The sequence below is a fragment of the Formica exsecta genome, unplaced genomic scaffold, assembly GCF_003651465.1.
Source record: "Formica exsecta isolate Colony F162 unplaced genomic scaffold, ASM365146v1 scaffold558, whole genome shotgun sequence".
Classification (NCBI taxonomy): domain Eukaryota; kingdom Metazoa; phylum Arthropoda; class Insecta; order Hymenoptera; family Formicidae; genus Formica; species Formica exsecta.
This window is the reverse complement of record NW_021852829.1, coordinates 38,132-59,665: the sequence shown is the minus strand read 5'-3', so window position 1 is coordinate 59,665 and position 21,534 is coordinate 38,132. Positions and strand designations below refer to the sequence as shown.

At 34.3% G+C, this 21,534-nt stretch overlaps 2 protein-coding genes across 9 annotated transcripts in view; one reads left to right on the top strand and one right to left on the bottom strand.

Annotated features, from left to right (window-relative positions):
* The window catches only part of LOC115242057, a 74,526-nt gene extending 70,749 nt beyond the window's left edge, over positions 1-3,777 (top strand). For all 3 annotated transcript variants that reach the window (XM_029818082.1, XM_029818084.1, XM_029818083.1), the window contains exon 7: positions 300-3,777. In XM_029818082.1, coding sequence (XP_029673942.1) covers positions 300-2,651 — 2,352 coding nt within the window. In that variant the 3' untranslated portion in view covers positions 2,652-3,777. The remainder of the gene's footprint in view (positions 1-299) is intronic.
* Positions 3,778-6,138: 2,361 nt separating this feature from the next.
* Positions 6,139-21,079, bottom strand: LOC115242058 (mitogen-activated protein kinase kinase kinase kinase 5). 6 transcript variants are annotated; one of them, XM_029818085.1, is made up of 21 exons: positions 20,763-21,079; positions 20,641-20,698; positions 20,196-20,351; positions 19,756-19,988; positions 19,406-19,669; positions 19,080-19,275; positions 18,888-18,988; positions 18,577-18,641; positions 17,281-17,364; positions 16,337-16,375; positions 14,807-14,860; positions 14,076-14,143; positions 13,813-13,959; positions 13,409-13,584; positions 13,027-13,231; positions 12,754-12,937; positions 12,285-12,562; positions 12,003-12,086; positions 11,837-11,929; positions 11,633-11,759; positions 6,139-10,682 (listed from the first exon to the last, which is right to left on the bottom strand). In XM_029818085.1, the coding sequence occupies exons 1-21, from the start codon at positions 20,874-20,876 to the stop codon at positions 10,583-10,585; spliced, it is 2,826 nt and encodes a 941-aa protein (XP_029673945.1). In that variant the 5' UTR covers positions 20,877-21,079; the 3' UTR covers positions 6,139-10,582. The 6 variants fall into 6 exon arrangements, with proteins under 6 accessions (XP_029673945.1, XP_029673946.1, XP_029673947.1 ...); XM_029818086.1 differs by lacking the exon at positions 14,807-14,860; XM_029818087.1 differs by lacking the exon at positions 17,281-17,364.
* Positions 21,080-21,534: the final 455 nt, after the last annotated feature.

The window sequence follows — 21,534 nt, the reverse complement described above, 5'->3', positions numbered from 1 at the left end:
GAAACCATGCAACTTTTGTCTGAAACATTTTTTGATATCTCACTTCGTTTCCGAAAAATATGCCCGCGTCACTATAAATGCCGCACCCTGTATATATATATATATTATATATATTAATTATATATATATATATCCTAGCGATTATGGATTAAGGACTGTAATTTTTGCTTTTGGAAAATATAACATTCTAGAATGAGAAGAGTTTAGAGAGAATGTACAAATTCGATTATATCTGCTCAAATATATGTATCAGATATAATAAATATATAATTTAGGTTTTAATAATAATAATAATTCAGGATCGCTTCACCGGCTGGAGACGAAAATCCGAGCCAGGCTTCCAATCGTACGTATGTCTCAATCACTCGGACGAAGAGCAGAAGGTAGACATTATCAACGATACTCAATCTACAACGGCCGAGATCGAAGAAGCAGCCGAGATTTGTGCCGAAAAGGAGAATCAGATAACGAATTCATCGTCGCCGAGCGAAGCCAAAGACAATAATAACGAGCAGCAGTATGCTCCTCCGACGCAAACAGTGGAGGAGATCGTCGGCCACATTCTCATGGAAAACCAAGAATTCCAGAAACTGTTGGAGAAACAACGAACCAACAGTATCATCAATGTGCGACAGCAACGATTTAACAAGCGCATCTCTGCGGATACGTCAGACGAGAGCGACTCGGAGAACGCTAATTACATCGGCTCGATCAATCACAACAACAATAGATTGGGACGCGCTCGAGCGATGCATCGAGAACAGCGACTGATTAGGACGAACAATGCATGGAATTCATTGTCTTCGGCAACGGCAGCGCGGGAGAATCAGCAGCCGTTGCAGCTTTTTTACGACAACCTTAAGACCGTCCAAAAATCAACAGAAATGATGGCGCGGAATGGTAAGGCGAATCACGTGCAGGAGAAGCGAGCGGCCTTTGAGACGTTTAAACGACAGAGCATTGTCACCGAGAGCAAAGTGATCAAGACGGCGCTTCGTATCCGTGATAATTCGACGTCAATGGATAATGAAGAGAGCCTCGTGCCGTCCCCGTGCATGTCGAATCACCGAGCAGCCGAGTGCAAGGAGATCAACTCGATTGTAATGGCAGAACGTATTGAAAAAGACGGATCTGAACGGCGCAATGGCGAAAGAAGCGACGCGAACGACACGGAAGAAGCCAGGGGCTTTGGCAACTACGACAATTTGCAGCACGTCTGGGAGGGTCTGCAGACGGCGAAGGACGTCGACGGCGGCAACGATAGCCCGACCCAGCCCGCTGTCTGGCTCACCAAGCTTTGCGAAGGTCTGCCCACCTCGCCACCAAAGTGCGGCTCGCTACCGCGTAGCTTCCAGATAAGTCCTAACTCGCAACCAACGAGCGTGACAAAGTCGCGCTTTCTACAACGGGACGGCAAACCGATGAGTGAGCGGCCGTTTACGATAGCGTCTGACAAGCCAGCGGAGATCAATCTCGAAGACATGGAGAGATACGCGTCCACGTGTCAACCGGAGGGCAGAATCGCCAAATTTCCCATGCCCGCCACCTCGACGAGTTCCAGCTCGTCGACCTTCTTCTGCTCGCTGGAGGACACCCGATTGACCGATGACGCTTACTCCGACGTACGTATGTCCACCACGGACAGCGCGAATATTCATCCAGACCACAAGATCTACCGGGCGAACGGTAGCGGTGGCAGCGCAATTTTTCGGAACGTTCTCTTCAAAGCGAGTAGTCGTCTGCAGGGCCGTCTGAGGAATACCATGAGCACGGAAACGCTCGAGTGCAACGACGAGCTCGAACGGACGCGCTACTTTCGTTCATTGAGCGTTGCAAATGGCAAGTGTTCGAAGAGACGGACTAAACACGCGAAGCAGCACGCGAGGGAACCGTCCTCGGACGCTGAGGAGCTGGTGGGCTGCTCGAGCGTCGGCTCGATTAGCGATCAGCGGGTACCCCAGCTCTATTACAAGCAAGGCAGCTCCAGTCTGGGCGCCAGAATCGCTCAGTCAGATTACGCCGATCCAACGATCCTCTTCGCCGAGAACAAGCGCATTCAGTCTTCTTCCATTGACGTCAAACAATCATTCAGCAAGACCGACCAGTCGGAGGAGAAAGATCACGGGGAGGAAGAGGAAACGAACAGCAACAAGGACGCGGAGCGTCGCGAAAGCGAAACGGACAGCTTCTACGAGAGGAGCTTCGAGACCATCGAGAATTACGCGGATGCCGATGTGGACGAGGTGTTCCGGGACAGTGCAATATTCAGCGATGTCGACGAAGTATTCGTAATGCGGCAGTCGACGACAATGACGACGACAACTGCGGCGACGAAAGTGAAAATCGCACCGCCGATACCCGCCAAGAGAAAGCAAGAAGCGTCCTCGATGCCATTGGCGAGTTGCAAGCCGAACGTCGCACAGAAGCCAGATTACCTGAAGATAAAGTCAGTAGCGAAGGGGCACATCGTCGGTGAATTGGAAGTCAAGGTCACCGCGAGGATGAATACGATTTATCAGCCGCAAGATGATTCGCCGATTAATTATAATCGGAGCTCCGAGATTGATAGGGACGACGTCTCCGCGGGGCAGAGTCAAGCGGGTTGGGTGAGAAAGATAGTGGGTCAATTGCAGGGGCACATTGAGACGTGATCCGTACTTATATACGAATGAATAGAATTAATTGCAAGATGAGCCAATAAAAGTTTCGAGCCATATTCGACTGGTTGTGTGAATAAAAGTCAAGCAAATGTTTTTAAGTTTTATGATTTAAAGAGAGAAACAACGTTCGTGTTTTAAATTCAAGAAACTTGTTGAATTATTGATTTCGAATGAAATTGTGCAAACGGTGTTTGCGAACTTACCCCAAGTATAATTCAGGGATATTACCTAGGAAAGTATTATCTATTCTTTTGTAAGACAAAAAAACTTTGTAAAAATAGGAAATAAAAATAGATAATTTGATAGAAAGATATACAGTGAAAATACTTATGCTTTTTTTCAATCCATGATAAAATGCTCTTATTTCGAGTGAAATAAATATAAAACAAGCGAATACTTTGTGTATTCTATGAAGTATCTTGTATATCATATCAAAAACAATTTTTTTTTAACAAAATCTCGGTCGTTGATATTATAATTGCATATAAATTAAAAAAATAATTTATAAGAAAACAATAAATGTTGTTAAATAATGTCATTGTCCAAAAAATATATATAGTGGATAAGAACAGAAATATCCACATAGAGAGTAAATATGCCTATATAATATTTCCAGCGATCTCTATCTATAGAGATAATTTCCGACAAAAATAATTCTTATATTTCGACATTTTTATCCATAAATTAATAAAAGTATAATAGCATTTGCTTTGCTTTATTCATATAATCTATCATATCGAAAAGTTTAAGAGCTAATTTTAGTCAGTATGCCTTCAACATGTGCCTGGAACATAATTAACACAACGTGATACTATTACTCTATAATGAATTGATATCTCACTTAACGTTGATGTGCACGTAATAAGCACATCGACGTTCAAATGTTCATATTATATTTCATAAAAGCGTAAAAAATTACATCAATTGTTCTCAATTAATATCTACTTATAAACTGTTGAAATGTATGTTAAAATAAATATTGTTTGATATTTTACTTGTATATTAGATAGAGCATATGAGAGAGAAACAATTTTGAATTAAACGAAGCATTTAAAAGACATTTAACGTTGTATTTCCGATCGAAGAGGTCGTCAATTAAACTATAACTAGAGAATTTGAAAATGCAAGTTTCAAGCGAATTTTATTCCCAATTACATTTTTTCTACTTTTGCTTCCACGAATAAATAACTGCGATTTCGTATCAACTATGATTGAATAAATTTAAATAATTAAAACGTTGGCTAGAATAAGAGAATAGTCAGTATATAGTGTATATGCTACCATATAACGTGTATATATAGTAATATAATGTTTTATATAAAATTTGCCGCAACTATGTATTCTTCATTCTTATCTCGAGCAGAGTTGGCACTAGATATGATATTTTCAGGTAAGTACGCCTTTCTATAAATATAACGGGATGTATCAACGGGATATAATATTAATTGCAACGCCATAAATGTCTGACTATATATATATTTTTTAGATGGATTTTATTGCAGGGTCTATTTACAAAGAAGTTTGTGATTGTTCCTATAGATACATTGGTAAATTAAATACGTTTACGCATAATTATAAATTATTTTCTCACAATACTGTATTTATATAAAAAATGACTAAAATGAAGACTCGGCGAACGCAAGATATAACATATGTATATATAATACGTTATACACATTATATACAACTTCCGCGTATAATTACAGACTTAGTCACTAGTACAGTTCCAATTAATATTTATAAGGAAATCCTCTACTCTTCTCTCTCATCGGTGTATAATACGTAACTTTCGACTATAAAGAATAAATCAACGTCTAAAAAACGTCCTGTTTCGCAACGTATCTTTGTTATGGTAAATTCTTTCGAGGAGAGGGGACAGCATTACATAATACTCTTTAAATAAATAATTAAATGCACGTAACGGAGTAACACTTGGTGAGAATCTTTTCTTTTTATACAGCAGAAGCCCCTTATATTCCTAAAATCTCTCTGTATGACGTAACATTACATTTTTCTCTTTCGCTCCTCTAATTTCCGGTTGGAAGAATAATTTTGTTCGTTTGTTCTACCTGTGTCGCTACGGTTTTAATTAACAACTATTACTGATATATCGGCAATTCGTATCTTCAACATCTTCCGGCTAATTAACAAAATTATCGGAATTCACTCTATTAGACGTAGAGGCAAGCTATTAATGGTCAATGTGTACAGGTACATTTTATCGCTGTATCAATTGTCCTAGCACTTGCACGTGTACATTGCGCAAAAGGACTTTTCAAATATCGCTATTTTATTAAATATATTTGTTTATGTTTATGTATATATATATTTCTCTCTCTTTTTATCCATCTTATGTAACTTACGAATTTACCTCTCAAAATATTTTGTATATCTCTTTGCATGCAAAACGTAATGCACGTATGTTATCAATCGCCATCAGATTTTTGATCGGAAATAATAATAAGCATACATGCATGCGCTTAATCTTCTTCTATCCCTTAGATTATCGAATTGAGTGACGTTTTTCTTGAAACCAACATATTTTCCGATACTGGAAATATCAGAGATGCAATAAACTTTTTGATACCGAAGTTTATATATATTGTATCATAAAATTGTTTTCATGAGAAAATCTTTTCTTCCATGATTTTTTAATTGAATAAAAATCAGGTAAAATAATCATATAATAAAAGTAGGAATATTTATGCATAGTAAAATTGTGTAAATATTTTTTTGCATTACCGCCAGACAACATGAATGTATTAGAGTCAGTAAAGAGCATAAGAACTTCATTAATTTAATGAATAAATCCGAGGGATAGTCAAAGAATAAGGAATATAACATAACATATATTGCTGTCTCGCGTTCTCTCTATATGTTCGCCATGTAAATTTCAAAATTCAAAATAAGCGAAAAACGAAAATTCAAAGTTTGCAGCAAACCCGAGCATGCCTTTACAGCAAAATTGTGACAAGGTGTGTCCGCAAAAAGCTTAGCTTTTGCTGGCAAGGCTTGTCGCAATAGTGTGATGCACATTTTGCGCAAATAATAGAGCAAATCTTGCCGTGCACGGCATGACAGCAAATTTGTGGCAAGAACAGGACAAACCTTGCTGTGCATGGGATGACAGCAAATTTATGGCAAGAATAGGGCAAACCTTGCCATGCACGGCATGACAACAAATTTGTGGCAAGAATAGGGCAAACCTTGCCATGCACGATATGATAGCAAATTTGTAACAAGATCAGAACAAACCTTGCTGTGCATGGTATGTCAAAATTAAAGCACACCTTGTCGCAAAGCTTTGGCAAAACGTGATTTTAACATTCTTGGCTATCTGGGTATGGGTGTACAATACTCTTCGCAAACTGGACGCAACGGTTCATTACATATATATAGATTAACAATCGCATATCTCTGTATTCATTTTCTGAAATATTGAAAAATAATGAGGTTCTCTTTTTTAAATCCTTTTTTTTAATCCATTCAAACGAAAGATAAATCTCGATCTATCGCACATGCGTGTCTCTTGTTCAAAATAACCGACTTGAAGAAGAATTAATGAAAATGCGAATTTTTATCACGCATTTATTTATTTGATAATTGTATAAAATTATTGAAACAGACATTTTTCTCGATGTGTCTTACACCCATACTTTAATTTTTCTATCATTCTCTTGCGAAAATTATAAAATGAAGTTTCATTTTAAATAGTCGCGAGCAGAACATGGATATGTGAAATCTACACAAAATGTATGTGTGTCTTTCTAGTGCACATAGTTCTTCTAATACTTGGTCTGTGTCAGAGGATTAAAGACTCTCTAATTATGTCTTCTATGTTTTTTTTTCACTTTCTTTGCTAAAATTTAGATTTATAATTATCTACTCTGATTCCGCCGATGTATCTATTCTTTTTTCTTCTGTAATTCGTTCGATACGATACGGTCTGGATAAAATTATTGTCTTTACAATAATACAAAAATTCACATCAGGTAACATTGCAGTTACTATTCACCCTTATTTTTATCAAAATATCTTGTAAATATGTACGTCTCCGTAAAGAAGCAGAATAATCTCGCGTAAACAAAATCGCCTTACCGAAATAAAATAATATATCCTTCCACATATGACATTTCTAAATTTTTTAACACTTGAACAGCCTTTAGATAACTTTTCAGCTAAATTACATCTGCGTGGAATAAAGATAATTTTTCGTCTTTTTCGATATATATCACAATCTTTCTCCTTCCTTACATCAAGCAGATTTACATACTTCGTATACTAAGAGAGTTCTCTCGCTCGAATAATTCTTACAATATTAAGAAAACGGATATTGTCGGCTAAACAAATATTAAAATTACATGGTTTCATGGATATTATCAAATACTTTACCAGAAATGTTAGTATCGTAGACATTCAACACATCTGGCGTACTGCTATTAGCAAGTATGTATGGGGAAGACAATTACGTTTCTATTTATCTCTGTTTACAATGAATAAGTGTAGACTTGACATAGAATTTGATCGAATGTGGAATAAATTGACAATATAAGAGCGAAATATCAGCAAATTTTTTCGATTATTCGAAAATGCGCAGCGCAAATTCAAAATTCCGAAAAATCCAATTGCAAACTTAAATATGCGTGATATTATAATTTTTGAAAACGTTATCACTTAGATTTATACACGAGCAACTTTCGCCGCGAGACGAAAATTCAACGGAAACAATAAGACACTGATTCATAACTTTGCTAGTGTATATTTCGAATTTTTTTTCGATAGTATAATACTTTCTTTAGTAATCTACTCTCTATGTACAGAGGAAAAGGTCCATATAAAATATCAAAATAGTTCAACATTCCGCACAGATAATTTCGCATGTTTCGCTCTGACGATTCTTTACAGTTCGATTTACGTCTTTCGCCTCTCTCAGTAAAGAATTGTACTCGATAAAATATCGACGGAAATAGATGGAAAAGTGCCAGATACTATATAAATATACATATATACGAATATCAGTCCGGAGCAAATAAAATACATGTGCGTTTTTCACACGATCAATTTTCAAGAGCTTCTGATCTTCTTATGTCATGACTTATTGTTAGTATGATTGCAGTAATGAATTGTTTGACTATGATGCGTCAACGCAGACACGTTCGTGAATTAATTACGCTTTTTCACTTTAAATATCTTACGAGATACAAACTAAAAAAAATTACCGCGTCAGTGGTCTTATCAAAATATATTCGAATAAATGATTATGTTAAATTCAAGCATCAATTCTGGAAGGAGATACAAATGCAACGGCACTATATATATATAAAGAAGCGATATCTTTACTAATTAATAGTTGCGCGATTAGTGAATATTTAATAAAAATATTGGTCAAATATTCCAAATAAAAAAGGGGAATGTTTTTGGTTTAATCATTATCGATCTACAAGCATCCGCTTATAGATGCATCGAATAGATTTCAGCAAATATGTTCCGAGATAATTCGTACATCTATACAAACGAAACCTCTCGTTAAAATAAACGACGTTGACGATACTCGAGAGTTGCAAATTTCGACTGCGTAAACGTAAAACACAGTCAATTTTTCCTCCCGTCTAAATCCTACGTAATCCAGCACTCTTCCTCATCAAGGATTATAGAAAGTCTACTGTAAACGAGAAAATATATTTCTCCCAGTCTTGAGACCGATCACATGAAAGTTATATTGCGCTCGTCGCTTCACAGATATATACGATAATATCGTCGTTGACGACATACCCGATAAAAAAATTACTGCGCATAAAAAAACTGTTGCAGACAGATATATGTGCTCGTGATCTCTGATGCAAATTATATATGCGACCGATCTATACGGAGAGAAGTTCCCGAACGATGAAAATCGTAAAAAAAAAAAAAAAAATTTTATCCTTCTCTTCTCATTTTATTTTGTTCGCGTGCTTTTTTCCCGTCACATATATCACAATAGCGCTTCATCAGAAAGCACTGTATGATTTAATAAAAAAAACATTAGATTATTTCGTAAAACGAAAGAATAAATATCGGGGATTATTGCGCGCAAATCAAGGCTGATCATGAGCCAACGATCGCAGATACTTTATTACAATCGCGATCAATATCGTACAGCAAGCAAAACGATTCAAACATAGCAACGCGTGTATATTTCAAGATAAATTCGCGCGTTCACTATCGATGACATTGTCGTGCAATTTATATATTTAATATCGCCGAAAAATTAGAGACATCGCGAGACGTATGCGATGTCTGAATAAAGATAGCTCTCTCGAAGTGTGATCCCATGCCCAACGAAATGAAGCTCGAATAGTATAATTTTTCGTGCGTACATACATTCTCAAGGACGACACATTGGTACAAGTGAATTTTGTACTGCTTACATGTGTGTACATATAATATATGTGTACACGATATTATATGAAATTCACAGAGAAAATTCATTTCTACGCGGAATCTTTCGAGAACGTTTTTACGGAGCGTTATACATCAATTAGCTACTTTCCTTCTATGTCGTTGCCGTTTTCTCTATTATCTATCGTCTTTGGAAGAAAATACAGTAGCGTCCCGCTTCCACCAGATCAGATTTGAATGATAGGCTCGCTAATTCGGAATCATCTTTTCCTCAACAAAGATTTTCTTTTTTGAAGCGCCGTTTTTGGCAGTTAGAAATAACGAAAAATGAAATCTTTATTTTATTTAATTCACCTAAAACTGATTAAAAAACATCGTTCATTCAATTCATTCAATCTTTGCAATTTTGTATTTATATGTAGAAGTGTAGTTAATATCGAGAAAATGGAAAGGCTATAAAAAATAATGTGCATTCTTTTCAAATGTGTCAAAAGATCGGTCACTGAAATTCGAATCTCGTGAAAGTGAGACGACGAAGATATATTAAGTTGTAATCTCGATTAATGTCACACAAATTCCGTCAAAGTTACATGAAAATTCCATCGGATATTGCATCTGGATGCAGCAAATAGCACTTTAACCTTCGAAAACTTTACGCGACCATATGTGTGTAAGAATATAAATATTGTCTCGTCTAGAGAATAATGTCCCGCACTCGTCGAAAATACAAATACGAGAATTCTTATCCTATTAAATCGCTATTACGATCAAAATGGTTCTCGAAGGCTAAGAGCTAATAAGAATATAGCGCGACTCTAGGAAAAAAAAGATAAAATCCGAAACTGTACCATTTGCACAGCATAGCTAGAGCTTCGTTGCTTGTAAAACACGCTGCGCAACAATGTACTCTTGTATTATATATTCTAGCTAATTTAGCTATATATAACGTCGGAAACACGGAATAATCTCCAATTACTTTTACAGTTTCCGAGGTTTTAATTTCATCATAAATCTCTTTTCTCGTAATTGTACATGATTTATATGTATAAGTGTAATTTATACACATGTATAGCTATATAAACTAGGAAATTGCTTTTATCCGATATATCTTTCCAAGCAATACGGTTTTTATTGGCTTCATTTAATCAGGCATAAGAATAAGTTCCGCGTACATATTTTCTCTCTCTTAAGTTTGGTGTCTTTCTGTTAAACTCAAAATCTCTTCCTATCATAGTGCGTATCTACTGAAACAACTATCTAAGTTTTAAGACGCCTCTCGTTAAAAAAAATTACCACGAATAAATGATCAGTTTACGCGGTATCGACTACTATTAGAGAGATGGCGGTAACCCATTGCAGCAATGTTGGAATTGCACATTGCAAAGTAGTGAAAATAATTAATTGTAAAGCTTTTACCTCTCTGCATATTTTTTCTCACCGCTCTTTCGTAGTCGCATTCCACGTTACACGTGCAGTTCAATCACAAATCGTGCGAGACGATAATGCAGCGTGTGGTCGCAAGCTAGCAATTTAAAAATCGATACTTAATAGCTGGCCTCGTGTCCAGCGAGTATGTAGAGATCCGCCCCTTCCGATTCAGTCAATGTGCCACTGTGAACCAGATGACTCTCCAACATCACAACCCTATTTAATACATAATCAATAGTCAATCTTATTTTCTCTTTAATTACAAGTGTTAATCTAATTTATATTTAATTATAAATATTAATAAAAATTCTATAGATATACCGCATTTAAAAAAATTCTAAAATAGTATGTATATACAGGGTGTCCCACCAAAAGTGGCCACCCCCTTTTTTCTTTTAAACTAAAAGAGATAGACCATAACTAATATATATCAAATTAAATGATTCAAACTGAACTCTATCGTGAGCATAGTGGCTGCTTCTAAAAGCTATCTTTTGTTAACGAACAGAGAGATATGCATAATTTTTTTATAATAATGTGAATATTTCGATATGATAAAAGTTATAACACTATTTGAAACCAATACAACAATATATGATATAATGTAATTATTTTATATATTATATGAGTTTTATTGACTTGAAATATTGCGGGCGACGTCTACCTTTTCACGTTCTGCCCTGTATTATGGCCAACTTCTGACTCGTCTATTAGAGATTGACATATGTCATGTTGTCATTTGATTATAATACTCAATCCGAAGTTGGCTGAATCACAGGGCCGAATATTTCAAGTTGATAAAACTTGTATAAATAATATGTAAAATATTTACATTATATCATACATTGTTGTGTTCATTTCTTTAATAAAATTAAATATCTTTTTTGATATATAAAATATCTCTAAAAGAGATAAAAATTGTTATTACCAAATCAATTTTGAGATTATGAGACTTAATATGTATCAATATCAAACAATGTAGAAACTTAACAAAAAAGTTTCATAAATTTATTATTTTTAGATCGCAATTGAAATTCCAATAAAAAAAAAGATTCGAAAAAATATCAAATCTCATTAATACTTTTTTAATTATTCTTCTCAAAACGCTTCTACTGTATTAACATGTGCATCATCTTCTCAAATCTTTTATATCATCAGATACGTACTTGTCTGAGCCTAGTAGCCTGTAAGTCCTGCTTGGATCACTAATCTCTTGAGTAACTTCGCCATTCTTGAAACTTCTACCTTGCATACCGTGTTTGTGGAATGCCAGTACACTATCTGGTAGACAAACTGAAAATAAACCACACATTGTTTTATTCACAAAGACTATGGTATGAATTGTGAGTGATCAAGTGTTTCGTGCTTACTGATAGACTCAATCTGAAAATTAAACTGCAGCTCTGACAGCTGTTTCTTGCTAACCCGGGGTTTCCCTTGTAATGTCACCATCTTCACTACATCTTCAAATACAAATATTTCATTTATAACATATTATTGCATGTGATAATAAGATATACTTCTAGTAATACTCACTATCGTAACAAACGAGTATTGCATCTTTCTCAAATTGTGTGACATTAATAACATTCAAATTTTCTCTTCTTGGTATCACAGTCGCTGAAACAGTATTCTTATTAAAGAAGGGATAATAGTTCTTCCAAAAAATAAAGATTGAATAATCAGGTTTTTAAAGATGAACAGAAAATCAGTTGCAAATATCTTTTTGTATAAGAAAATAATAAAAATGAGGTTAATAGAGGCTATCATATCATTTGTAAACAAGTAAATCTTGTCAGACATATGACATAAAAATACCTGAACCATCCATATCTTCTAATTCGTCACTGTGGAACCAACTCGCTCCTGAATTCATATTAATCAAATCCAGTTTCAGTTTATTCTGCTGATATGGCTGCTTAACCGATACACACACCATTGGATATTCCATCTCAGGTGTGATAACCATTTTAAAGACGTTTAGAGGCGACGGTAGAACGCATTCGAAATGCTTTAGAAGCATAAATTTATTCAATGGATCGTACCATTGCATTAGAAATATACCAGCCGGCATCGCTCCGCACAGATATTTGTATCTATATGTTTAAAAAGATAGATTATGTTTGTTAAATTTTATTTAACTGACAAGCGTGAAAATATAACGAATCATTATATATCCAATTTTTTCTCGTATGAAGACTACTTCAATTTATTTATGTTCTTATTTCGTCAGAGTTATACTTTGTATATTTTACGAAAAACGTATGATAATGCAGTTTCCGCTCACCCATTATATGGATTCCTTCCAACGCAGCATTTGGTACATCCCTTTGTGTCCGGTACCTTTGTAGTGAGAGCAAATTTCCTAGGGACTAATCTCTCTGGTATTTTATTCATGTGTAACGAAAACCTATGAGTCTGTTTACTTAGCATCGCTAATAAGTCATGCCTGTACAATTGAGGTGTCTTTCCTACAATATACATCACTAATATTATTCAGAGAATACAAATTAATCAATCATGCAGCAGCATCAATGATGACAATACAACATAAGCTTACCGGAAAGGGACATGAGAACATCTTTAATAACATACATCCAGATAGTACGTCTCGGATATAATTGGTCTATTGCAGTTTCATGGAGCTCGTTCAAGTTCAAGTTGTAAATTCCTTCTTCCGCCGCAATCAACAAGTGTTGATCCCTCGTATCCGGATGAATCCAACTCGCGGTACAGTGTATTCTCAATGGACAGCCATTAAATACCTATTAAAATTTGCAATAAAAATAAGATAATAAATAAGACTTTAATTTGTGTGTCGAGAAATAATGCAGTAAAAGAAACATTTTCATATATTAAAATATATAACGAATAATATAATAATGAATCAAAAAATTATATATATATATATATGTTAATCAATAAGCCTTTTGTAAGCTAACCTTTGAGAAACATGCTCCCATATGCACTTTCGGTGTGGGAGGTAATCCGTTACTAATAGGCCTCGGTGGAGTGTGTCTTTTTCGATCCCTCCTTCTCGGAGGGACGGGCGGTGTATCCGAAAGTAAGTCGGGACTCATACTCTCCCTATCTCGGTCAGCTGCTATCTCATTATCGCCTGAAAAAAAATTATGAGATAAATAATAAAATAAATAAATTAAGAAAATTAAAAGATTGAATGAAATATATATATATATATATATATAAAATTATATATTAATATCGATAATATCTCAAGATATCAGGTTTTTTTCAAATAGAGAAGATGAATAATAAATGTATTATGTGCATTGTGCGAATATATTTACATTACTTAAAGCATTAAATTCACGGTGTACGCTCTTACCGTTCGACTGCGCAGATTCGTCTCTAGGGCCACTATCCGACAATGATCGTTGACGTTGACCGTTCACAGTTGTTAGGGACTGAGAATTGTTGACGAGACCGTATAATTCGTCCACAGAGCTGTGACGTCGGGGACTTGCCTGAGACCCTGTGCACACGAATCTACTCTTTATTATCCGCACACGCAAATAAATTTAAAGGAAATAGTTTGACATATTATATGCGATCAAATTTTTTTATCAATCTGCAATATAAATCACTTACCAGATACGTTGTAATAGGGACAATGGACTTCGCAATCGTTCGATGATTCCCCGAGTGGAAGAGTGGCTCTAAAAAAAAAAAAGAACGGAAATGTTACGATTGTATTTTCTTCAAAAGCGTTTTTCATTATGAAAGAGGAGAAATAAATGTTTGTTAATAGAGAACAAATAACATGTAAAAAAATAAAGAGTATACATTAATCGTAAATTATAAAATTATTAATTAGGATCGTATATTTCTCTTGAAATATATACGTGGCTTAACAGATTTTCGAATAAAATGTGATGCAAAAACAAGTTAGAGATGTGAAAGCTGCATATTTCTTGCAGATTTTAGTACGTCACAAAACAATCGTGTTATCAAAGTGTTAACAAGATCAATCGTGAGGCCTATTCTGGTGTTATGTAATACAGAATGAATTTTTTTGACAAATATTGTCAGTTGAACAAATCGTAGGCAAAAACAGCCATGAAATATTCCCCGTAATAAATCAATCATATTTTACCTTTCTCTCACATCGGTATCATTTATAAAGAAATTAAATCATTTGTAAGGAATATTAAAAAAAAAAAAAAAAATATTTAAAAGTATATATCAATAAAATAATCAGACGAATAAAAATATATATAATCAAATAAATATTTGACACTTTCATGATAATATATCAACTGAACAAGATATGTGTTGGACAATAAAAAAATTATTTACTGTAATTTATTTTATCTACTTACTGCAGGGAATATAGCTGGTCGCAATGCCCATCGACCATCGATATTGCATTTCCCCTGCACACATGAAACTATGGTAATATACTATAAAAATTATAAACTTGTTTCTTGATACTGCTCGAGATATTCTGCGCAATGCGCTTTGAAGTCTTGTAAACAATGTATACGTAATAAAATGCGAAAATATAAGATGATTGATAAAGTAATAATAGACTAATACTATTTCTCCTTTTTAGATACATTGTATGGTTATATCGAAAATTATTGCGCGATGATTAAATAGAATTTAATATGCATCTCTTTCTTATTTAAATATCAATAGTTTTTATTCACAAGATATAATATAAAGAATTCCAAGAGAGATAAAATTCCATAGAAATTGTAATTTCTCACAATTCCTCGGTTTTTGTAAATTCGTTTCAAATCTTCAGCATGAAATAAGTAATCTTTCTTATTATTTTGATTTGTCAATTTTGATATTAGATTCGTATTTTGTTATCTGGAAAACTTTTAAGTTTGTGTATGAATAAAGATACTGAAAAAAATGTTTGATAGATTCTCAATGACCTAATTCATATGTTTTTCCCCGATAGATCCCATATTTATAATCATAAATATTTGATTAATTATAATCAATACAACAATTTTTTTTGAGGATTAAAAAGTTCCATATATATAACGTTCTTACTTTTAATTGTAATAATCCTCCTTCAACACATTATCTATAATAGCTCTAACACAACAACTTTAACCATAAATTTCTCAAAATTACGAAATACAGAACAATTTAAAGGCCAAGTTACATTTAACGTCAAAAAACTACAGAAAATGGTCATCCTCTTTCTTGTGTTAAAAAAAAAAGTTATTTTTTTGTTGAACTGTGTTATTATAGACTTAAAAGAGGTAATCTTATATGATAAAACACGTAAAACTTTAATTATAGATAAACTAGCATCTCTCTTTTTCTCTCTCTCTCCGTATTATAGATACAGAGACTTCCCCACCAGCATGGTTGATATATTTTAAAAACAACTTTAGTGTGTCAAGATGATTGAAAAAAACTAACATGCAACAAATAACATCGAATGCATAACACAGGAAGGAAGCATAAGTCTACATTTATCTAAAATTTGTGTTTGTAATATGTTAATATTATTCTAATTACGACTCGAATTATATAATATTTTAATCACTTTGTCTTTTAGTTATATATTAAAAAATTATTATATTAATCATATATATATAAATTTTTATAGATATCTCTTTTTTATCATTTTTTAGTACATTTAGCTAAACTACTAGTCGGAAATTACAGAGAGTAATTTCAAAGGAGTCTTTTAAAACTAACACAAAACCGAAAGCGAAATGCGTGTGAATTCGAAGTATAATGTTTGCAATAAAAGAAAAAGATACAAAAAAAAAACGTAAGCGAATAACTGTCCGAGTAATGCAATTTACAGAATGATTACGCAGTTATTAGGAGATATAAGTGCAAGGTGCAAGGTGCAAGGGAAAAGGGTTACCTGCCAATACCTTAGCAACAACTCCTCATCAATGTACTGCAATAGACTCCTGTTGGGAGAAATTATTAAAATTACAAACTGATCAGAAAAATCAAAAAATATATTAAAAAAGAATAATTGAAAATGTAGATTACAAAACGAAATTTGGGGCGTGGGGCAGATGTGCTACAGGAGTAAGGACTAATAGTGACAGGATACAAATATTATTTTACGACCGAATATGTTATGTTGTTAAAATATAACGAAGATACTCGGGTAATCTCTATTTACGTACGAATCAAATGGTATTTTTAGAAAGTCTTTTTTTTGTTAGATATTTTCTCCAGATGAAAAAATGCATGACTTTAGCTTTCAGAATAACTAATTCTAATAGATAAAACCGCGATGTTATATGTTGGTGTATATACAAATATATCTCAAAAAGTAATCGTACTTACTTTAATGAAATGCATGTACGACATATCAGCAATCCTTTGACAAATTTTCTATCAAATCATGCATACAAGCAATCGTGTCTATCGCCTAACATGCAAAAAGTAGTGTACTGTAATTTCGTATATACACAATACATTGTTAAATCTCTGTCCCGCCGAGATGTGTCTGTATAATTATCTCATATATAATTGTCTTTTTATAAAATATAAAAAAATTTGATTACGTATACGTGGTTAAAAAGTATTGTTAACTCTATTCAAACAATTCTTATATTTAATTTGTATGTTTTTTAAGACCACTTTGGCATAGAAAAATTTTTATGTTACATTACAATTACAACTTGGATTGCTTTAATGTTACTCGGTGACAAACCGATCAAAACTTTTTAAACATTTACAGTATTAAGGGAATATGAATAGCATGTAATTTGTGTTGATAAGGCTACATATCATTGTTATGTTAAAGATAGAAAGGAATTTTTTCACTCCAGACACCAACCGGGGAAATTGTTTATATTACCTTATAGTCATACGAAATATCTCTGTGCCAGTTTTGCTACGACGTTTCGATATTTTACTTGTCTTAAGGTTCGCGCCAAGTGTACTGACAAAAAATGAGCATGTCTTTAAGAAATATGCTGATAATAAATGTAAGACAAAATGTGTGGCTCAATTATAGGCATATTTAAAGCGATATTCGGTGGCGATATTCCTTGCCAAAAATTAAAACGACTTTTCTCTAATAAAAATGTTAGGATATAAGTAATTGGAAAATTGCGGTAGATTAAAGAAGAACAACTCTTGAAATTAGAATTGCACTTTGAATGTTTCAGAGAAAAGGTATTTAATAAGAAAACTTTATTCTCTCCAACTGATTTCAGTCAAGCCCTAGCTTAAATTGAAAAGGCATTGTTATCGAGATGTATAATATTAAAACTTCAGTGAGACTATGAAAATATGTTTTGTATATATGTGTGACGTTACATTACATTTTAATATAGAGAGAAAAAAATGATTTCATTTTTTTTCAATAAGGAATTTCGCCAACGAAAATTAATTCACGGAAATTGTTTTTTATCGATTTTTTGGATAATTCAAATACTTTTTATTTACGGTCAAAATCGAAAAAAAAATAGGATTAAAAAAATAACGATTGGAGATGCGAAAATTACAAAGAATAAATCCCTGTAATATCCATAAAGATTTTGTAATATATGATTATATATATAATAATCGTCTAGTTTGTTTTATAAGAGTTTTCTCTCTACCTATGTTAGGATATTTCAGAATATGATGTGCTGCTGTTTTAGGTGTAAGAGTAATGAATGTACATTTTTCTCTCTTTCGAGATTATGATTTGAAAGTATGACATGATAAGCAAAAGCACATGCCATATGCAATGTACATATTAGTTACTATCAGCCAAGAATAAAATGTTGGTGATTCTTATAATACAGCATACTGCATTGCTATCTTGTTTAATAATATATGACGATTGCATTTGGCTCTCGCAACTTACTAATCTTTATAATTGTTATGTGTATATAGAAGATTAAGACATAATACATATTGCAAAATCAAGATACACATATATATATGAAACTGTAAAATCTTTTTACAACATCAAACATTTCAGAAATCCTATTCCAGTTATTTATAAAATATATATTTACAACATGAAAATATTCTTGACAAAACAAAACAGCAACTACCATATTAATGAAAGTGATAGACAAGCTTTCATGTTTTCAATGTTCCCTTCCGCGCAGAATGTGTGCGATGAAAATCGATAGAATAAAAGTACAAAACAACTTACTTTTCTTGCTCTTCAAACGCAGAACCAATCCCACAGTCTGGATGTACATCGCAATTATGCACAGCCTGTATACGCACAAATATGCAGATTAGATTTTTTCATTGTCATAAATCGCACTCTTTCATTAATTATTTATAATATACTGAATTATTTAATACAAATTGATAATTTGACATAAATACCGAATTAATCATTGTAATATTGGAAAAATATTTACGCTATTGTAACTCTTGTTTTCATTAATAATATGTTCAATAAATTATGATATGATATATAATTATAAGCAGAGCAAATAATTGCAATAAACTTACTTTGACATTATTCATGATATCTATGATATCCCATGCTGGATTACTGTCCACAGATGGTGATATGGAGTCTCTGTGTAATACTCCATCAATGTTGATCTGATCTGCAGAATAAATTATAATCACGATTATAAGTTAAACTGTAAGATATACAGTTCATTGGTTATTATTTAATTACTATTAATCGATTCTTACCATCACTATCCAATTGTGATATGGGACTCTTTGGCCTAGGCCTTGCAGTATGACGCGAGGCTATTCTTTGCGGAACATTGGGCACTGCCCCGTCTTCGTCGGCCTCTAAATCGGCAAACATATGACTGGGATTCGACACCTTTTGCAATAATTCTAACGCCAGTCTTTTATGCATCTCCCCTTGGAAAAACGCGTGCTGCAACATTCAAAATAATTTCCTTCAGATTAGGATCGATGCAATTGCAGTTTGGCAGATATATTTTTCTTTTTTTTTCACCACACATACAAAGACAAATTGCATCTATCAGTGATAAAACAAGACAAACCTGAAGCAACTTCTCCGCCGTCGGTCTTTTCTTGGGATTCTTCGTGAGTGCGACTTTGACGAAATTGTGAAACGTTGGACTCCATTTATCGCGATCCTTTAACGTCGGTGGTTTAAAGCCCGACTTGGACATGAGAAACAAAGCGCGCATTGGATGCAGATCAAACATCGGCGGCTGCAACTCCGCCAATTCTATCGCGGTTATTCCGCACGCCCAAATATCGCACAACTGATTATAACCACCTTTCCTTTCCACAGCTGCTACCTGCACAATACAAAAATATTAATTGTAATTATCTTCAATGTAACTCTGTAAAACACATTAAATATTAGAAGAAAATGCAAAAGTACCTCAGGTGCCATCCAATATGGTGTACCAATAAAACTCTTTCTCTTGTTAATTGTCGCAGTAATTTGTGCTGACACGCCAAAGTCTGCCAGTTTTACATCACCTGCCTCAGTCAATAATATATTGGCACCCTTAATATCACGATGCATCTTGCCCATACTATGTAAGTAAGCTAAACCAGTTAGAGTCTCCCGACACATGTACGCTATTTGTATTTCTGATAATGGTCCGGTTACTAAAAGTATATTAAAAATATAATTATATATATGTATTATAACCAAAAAATAATTATCACAAAAATGTTAATTTATAAATCACTATAAATTTATATTCTTCTTCTTATAAACGTGAATTAAATATTATTAATTGTTGAAATTGTGTTAAAGATATATATTATTCCTTTTAATATGTATAAACACTAAATAATAAATATTATACATACTATGATATATATCCTGCAATGATCCACCTCCGCAATATTCCATACATATCCATAATTTGTCTCTCCTTAAATAACTGCCATAATATGCAATAATATTTGGATGCCTACAGTCCTTCATCATTAAAATCTCCTGTTGAATGATTGCAAAGTCATCACCTAAAAGACAAACACAAATACTATAAACTGCTTCATAATTCTATGATAAAATTTGTAACAGCTTGATGTTTGTATTTTGAGAACCAATTACACATAGATTTGAACATCTGGACAAATAAAGCAATTTGTCCTTTTTATTTTTACTTTATACACTTTATATAAGGAATCATAATAACACTTCATGGAAAAAGCATTCCATACCAAAGAGAAAAATCGACGAACAATCGCACAGAAAAGTCCATTGCGATAACACGATAATCGTATAATAAATAAAACACTTTGCGCTTACCTGGCTCCAACTTGATAACCTTAATCGCTGCGAGGTCGTTCATGGATAATCGTTTAGCCTGCGAAAAGGGAATATAATAATTGATCTCGTTATCGTTGACAGAATCAAGAGAAGATACATACCTTGTAGACATCGCCGTAGGTCCCGCTGCCTATTCTCTGGATGAGCTCGTACTCGTCCTGGGGATTCCTACGGCTTATGTCACTGGACAGCGCGTTCGCGTTCACCGTAGCCATCGCAGGCGCAGCGAAGAGATTGACAAGGAAGAAAATAGAGAAGCGAGACACCTGGTGCTGCGCGCCAGGACGTGACTCTCAGCCACCGCGACGTGATGCGCGTGTACGTGCAACCGGACGACGCAACGGGAACATTTAGCCCGTCGGGATGTCACACCATCCGTCGAATCGTCGCCATTGTCCACACAACAGCTGAACTGCTCTGACATTGGCCGCGGATTCGTTCGTGACGTCATAGATTATCTCGACCATAGACATAGTATATCTAGACCGAGTGTTGAGGAGTGGGAGCCGAGGTACACGTAGAAAAGGACATAGCTCTGTACCGTGTCCCTTGCGTTCTCTCTCACGCGCATGTAGCATAGCGAAAGAGTACGCTATGCTACGTGCGAGCGAGAGAGAACGCAAGGGGCACGAAACAGAGTATGTCCTTTTCTACGTGCATCTTTACCCCCACTCCTTAAATAAAGGCAAACGCTCGGTCTAGATATACTATGTCTATGGTCTATGATCTCGACTAACAAACACAAAGTACGAATAACCTAGACCAGAGATCCTCGGGTTAAAATTTCTGAACGTTGCTCGACCTTTTACTGATTGGCTGAGATCACTGATCTATATATCTGGATTGATGATAGGCCTCCTGGCGATGTACCTA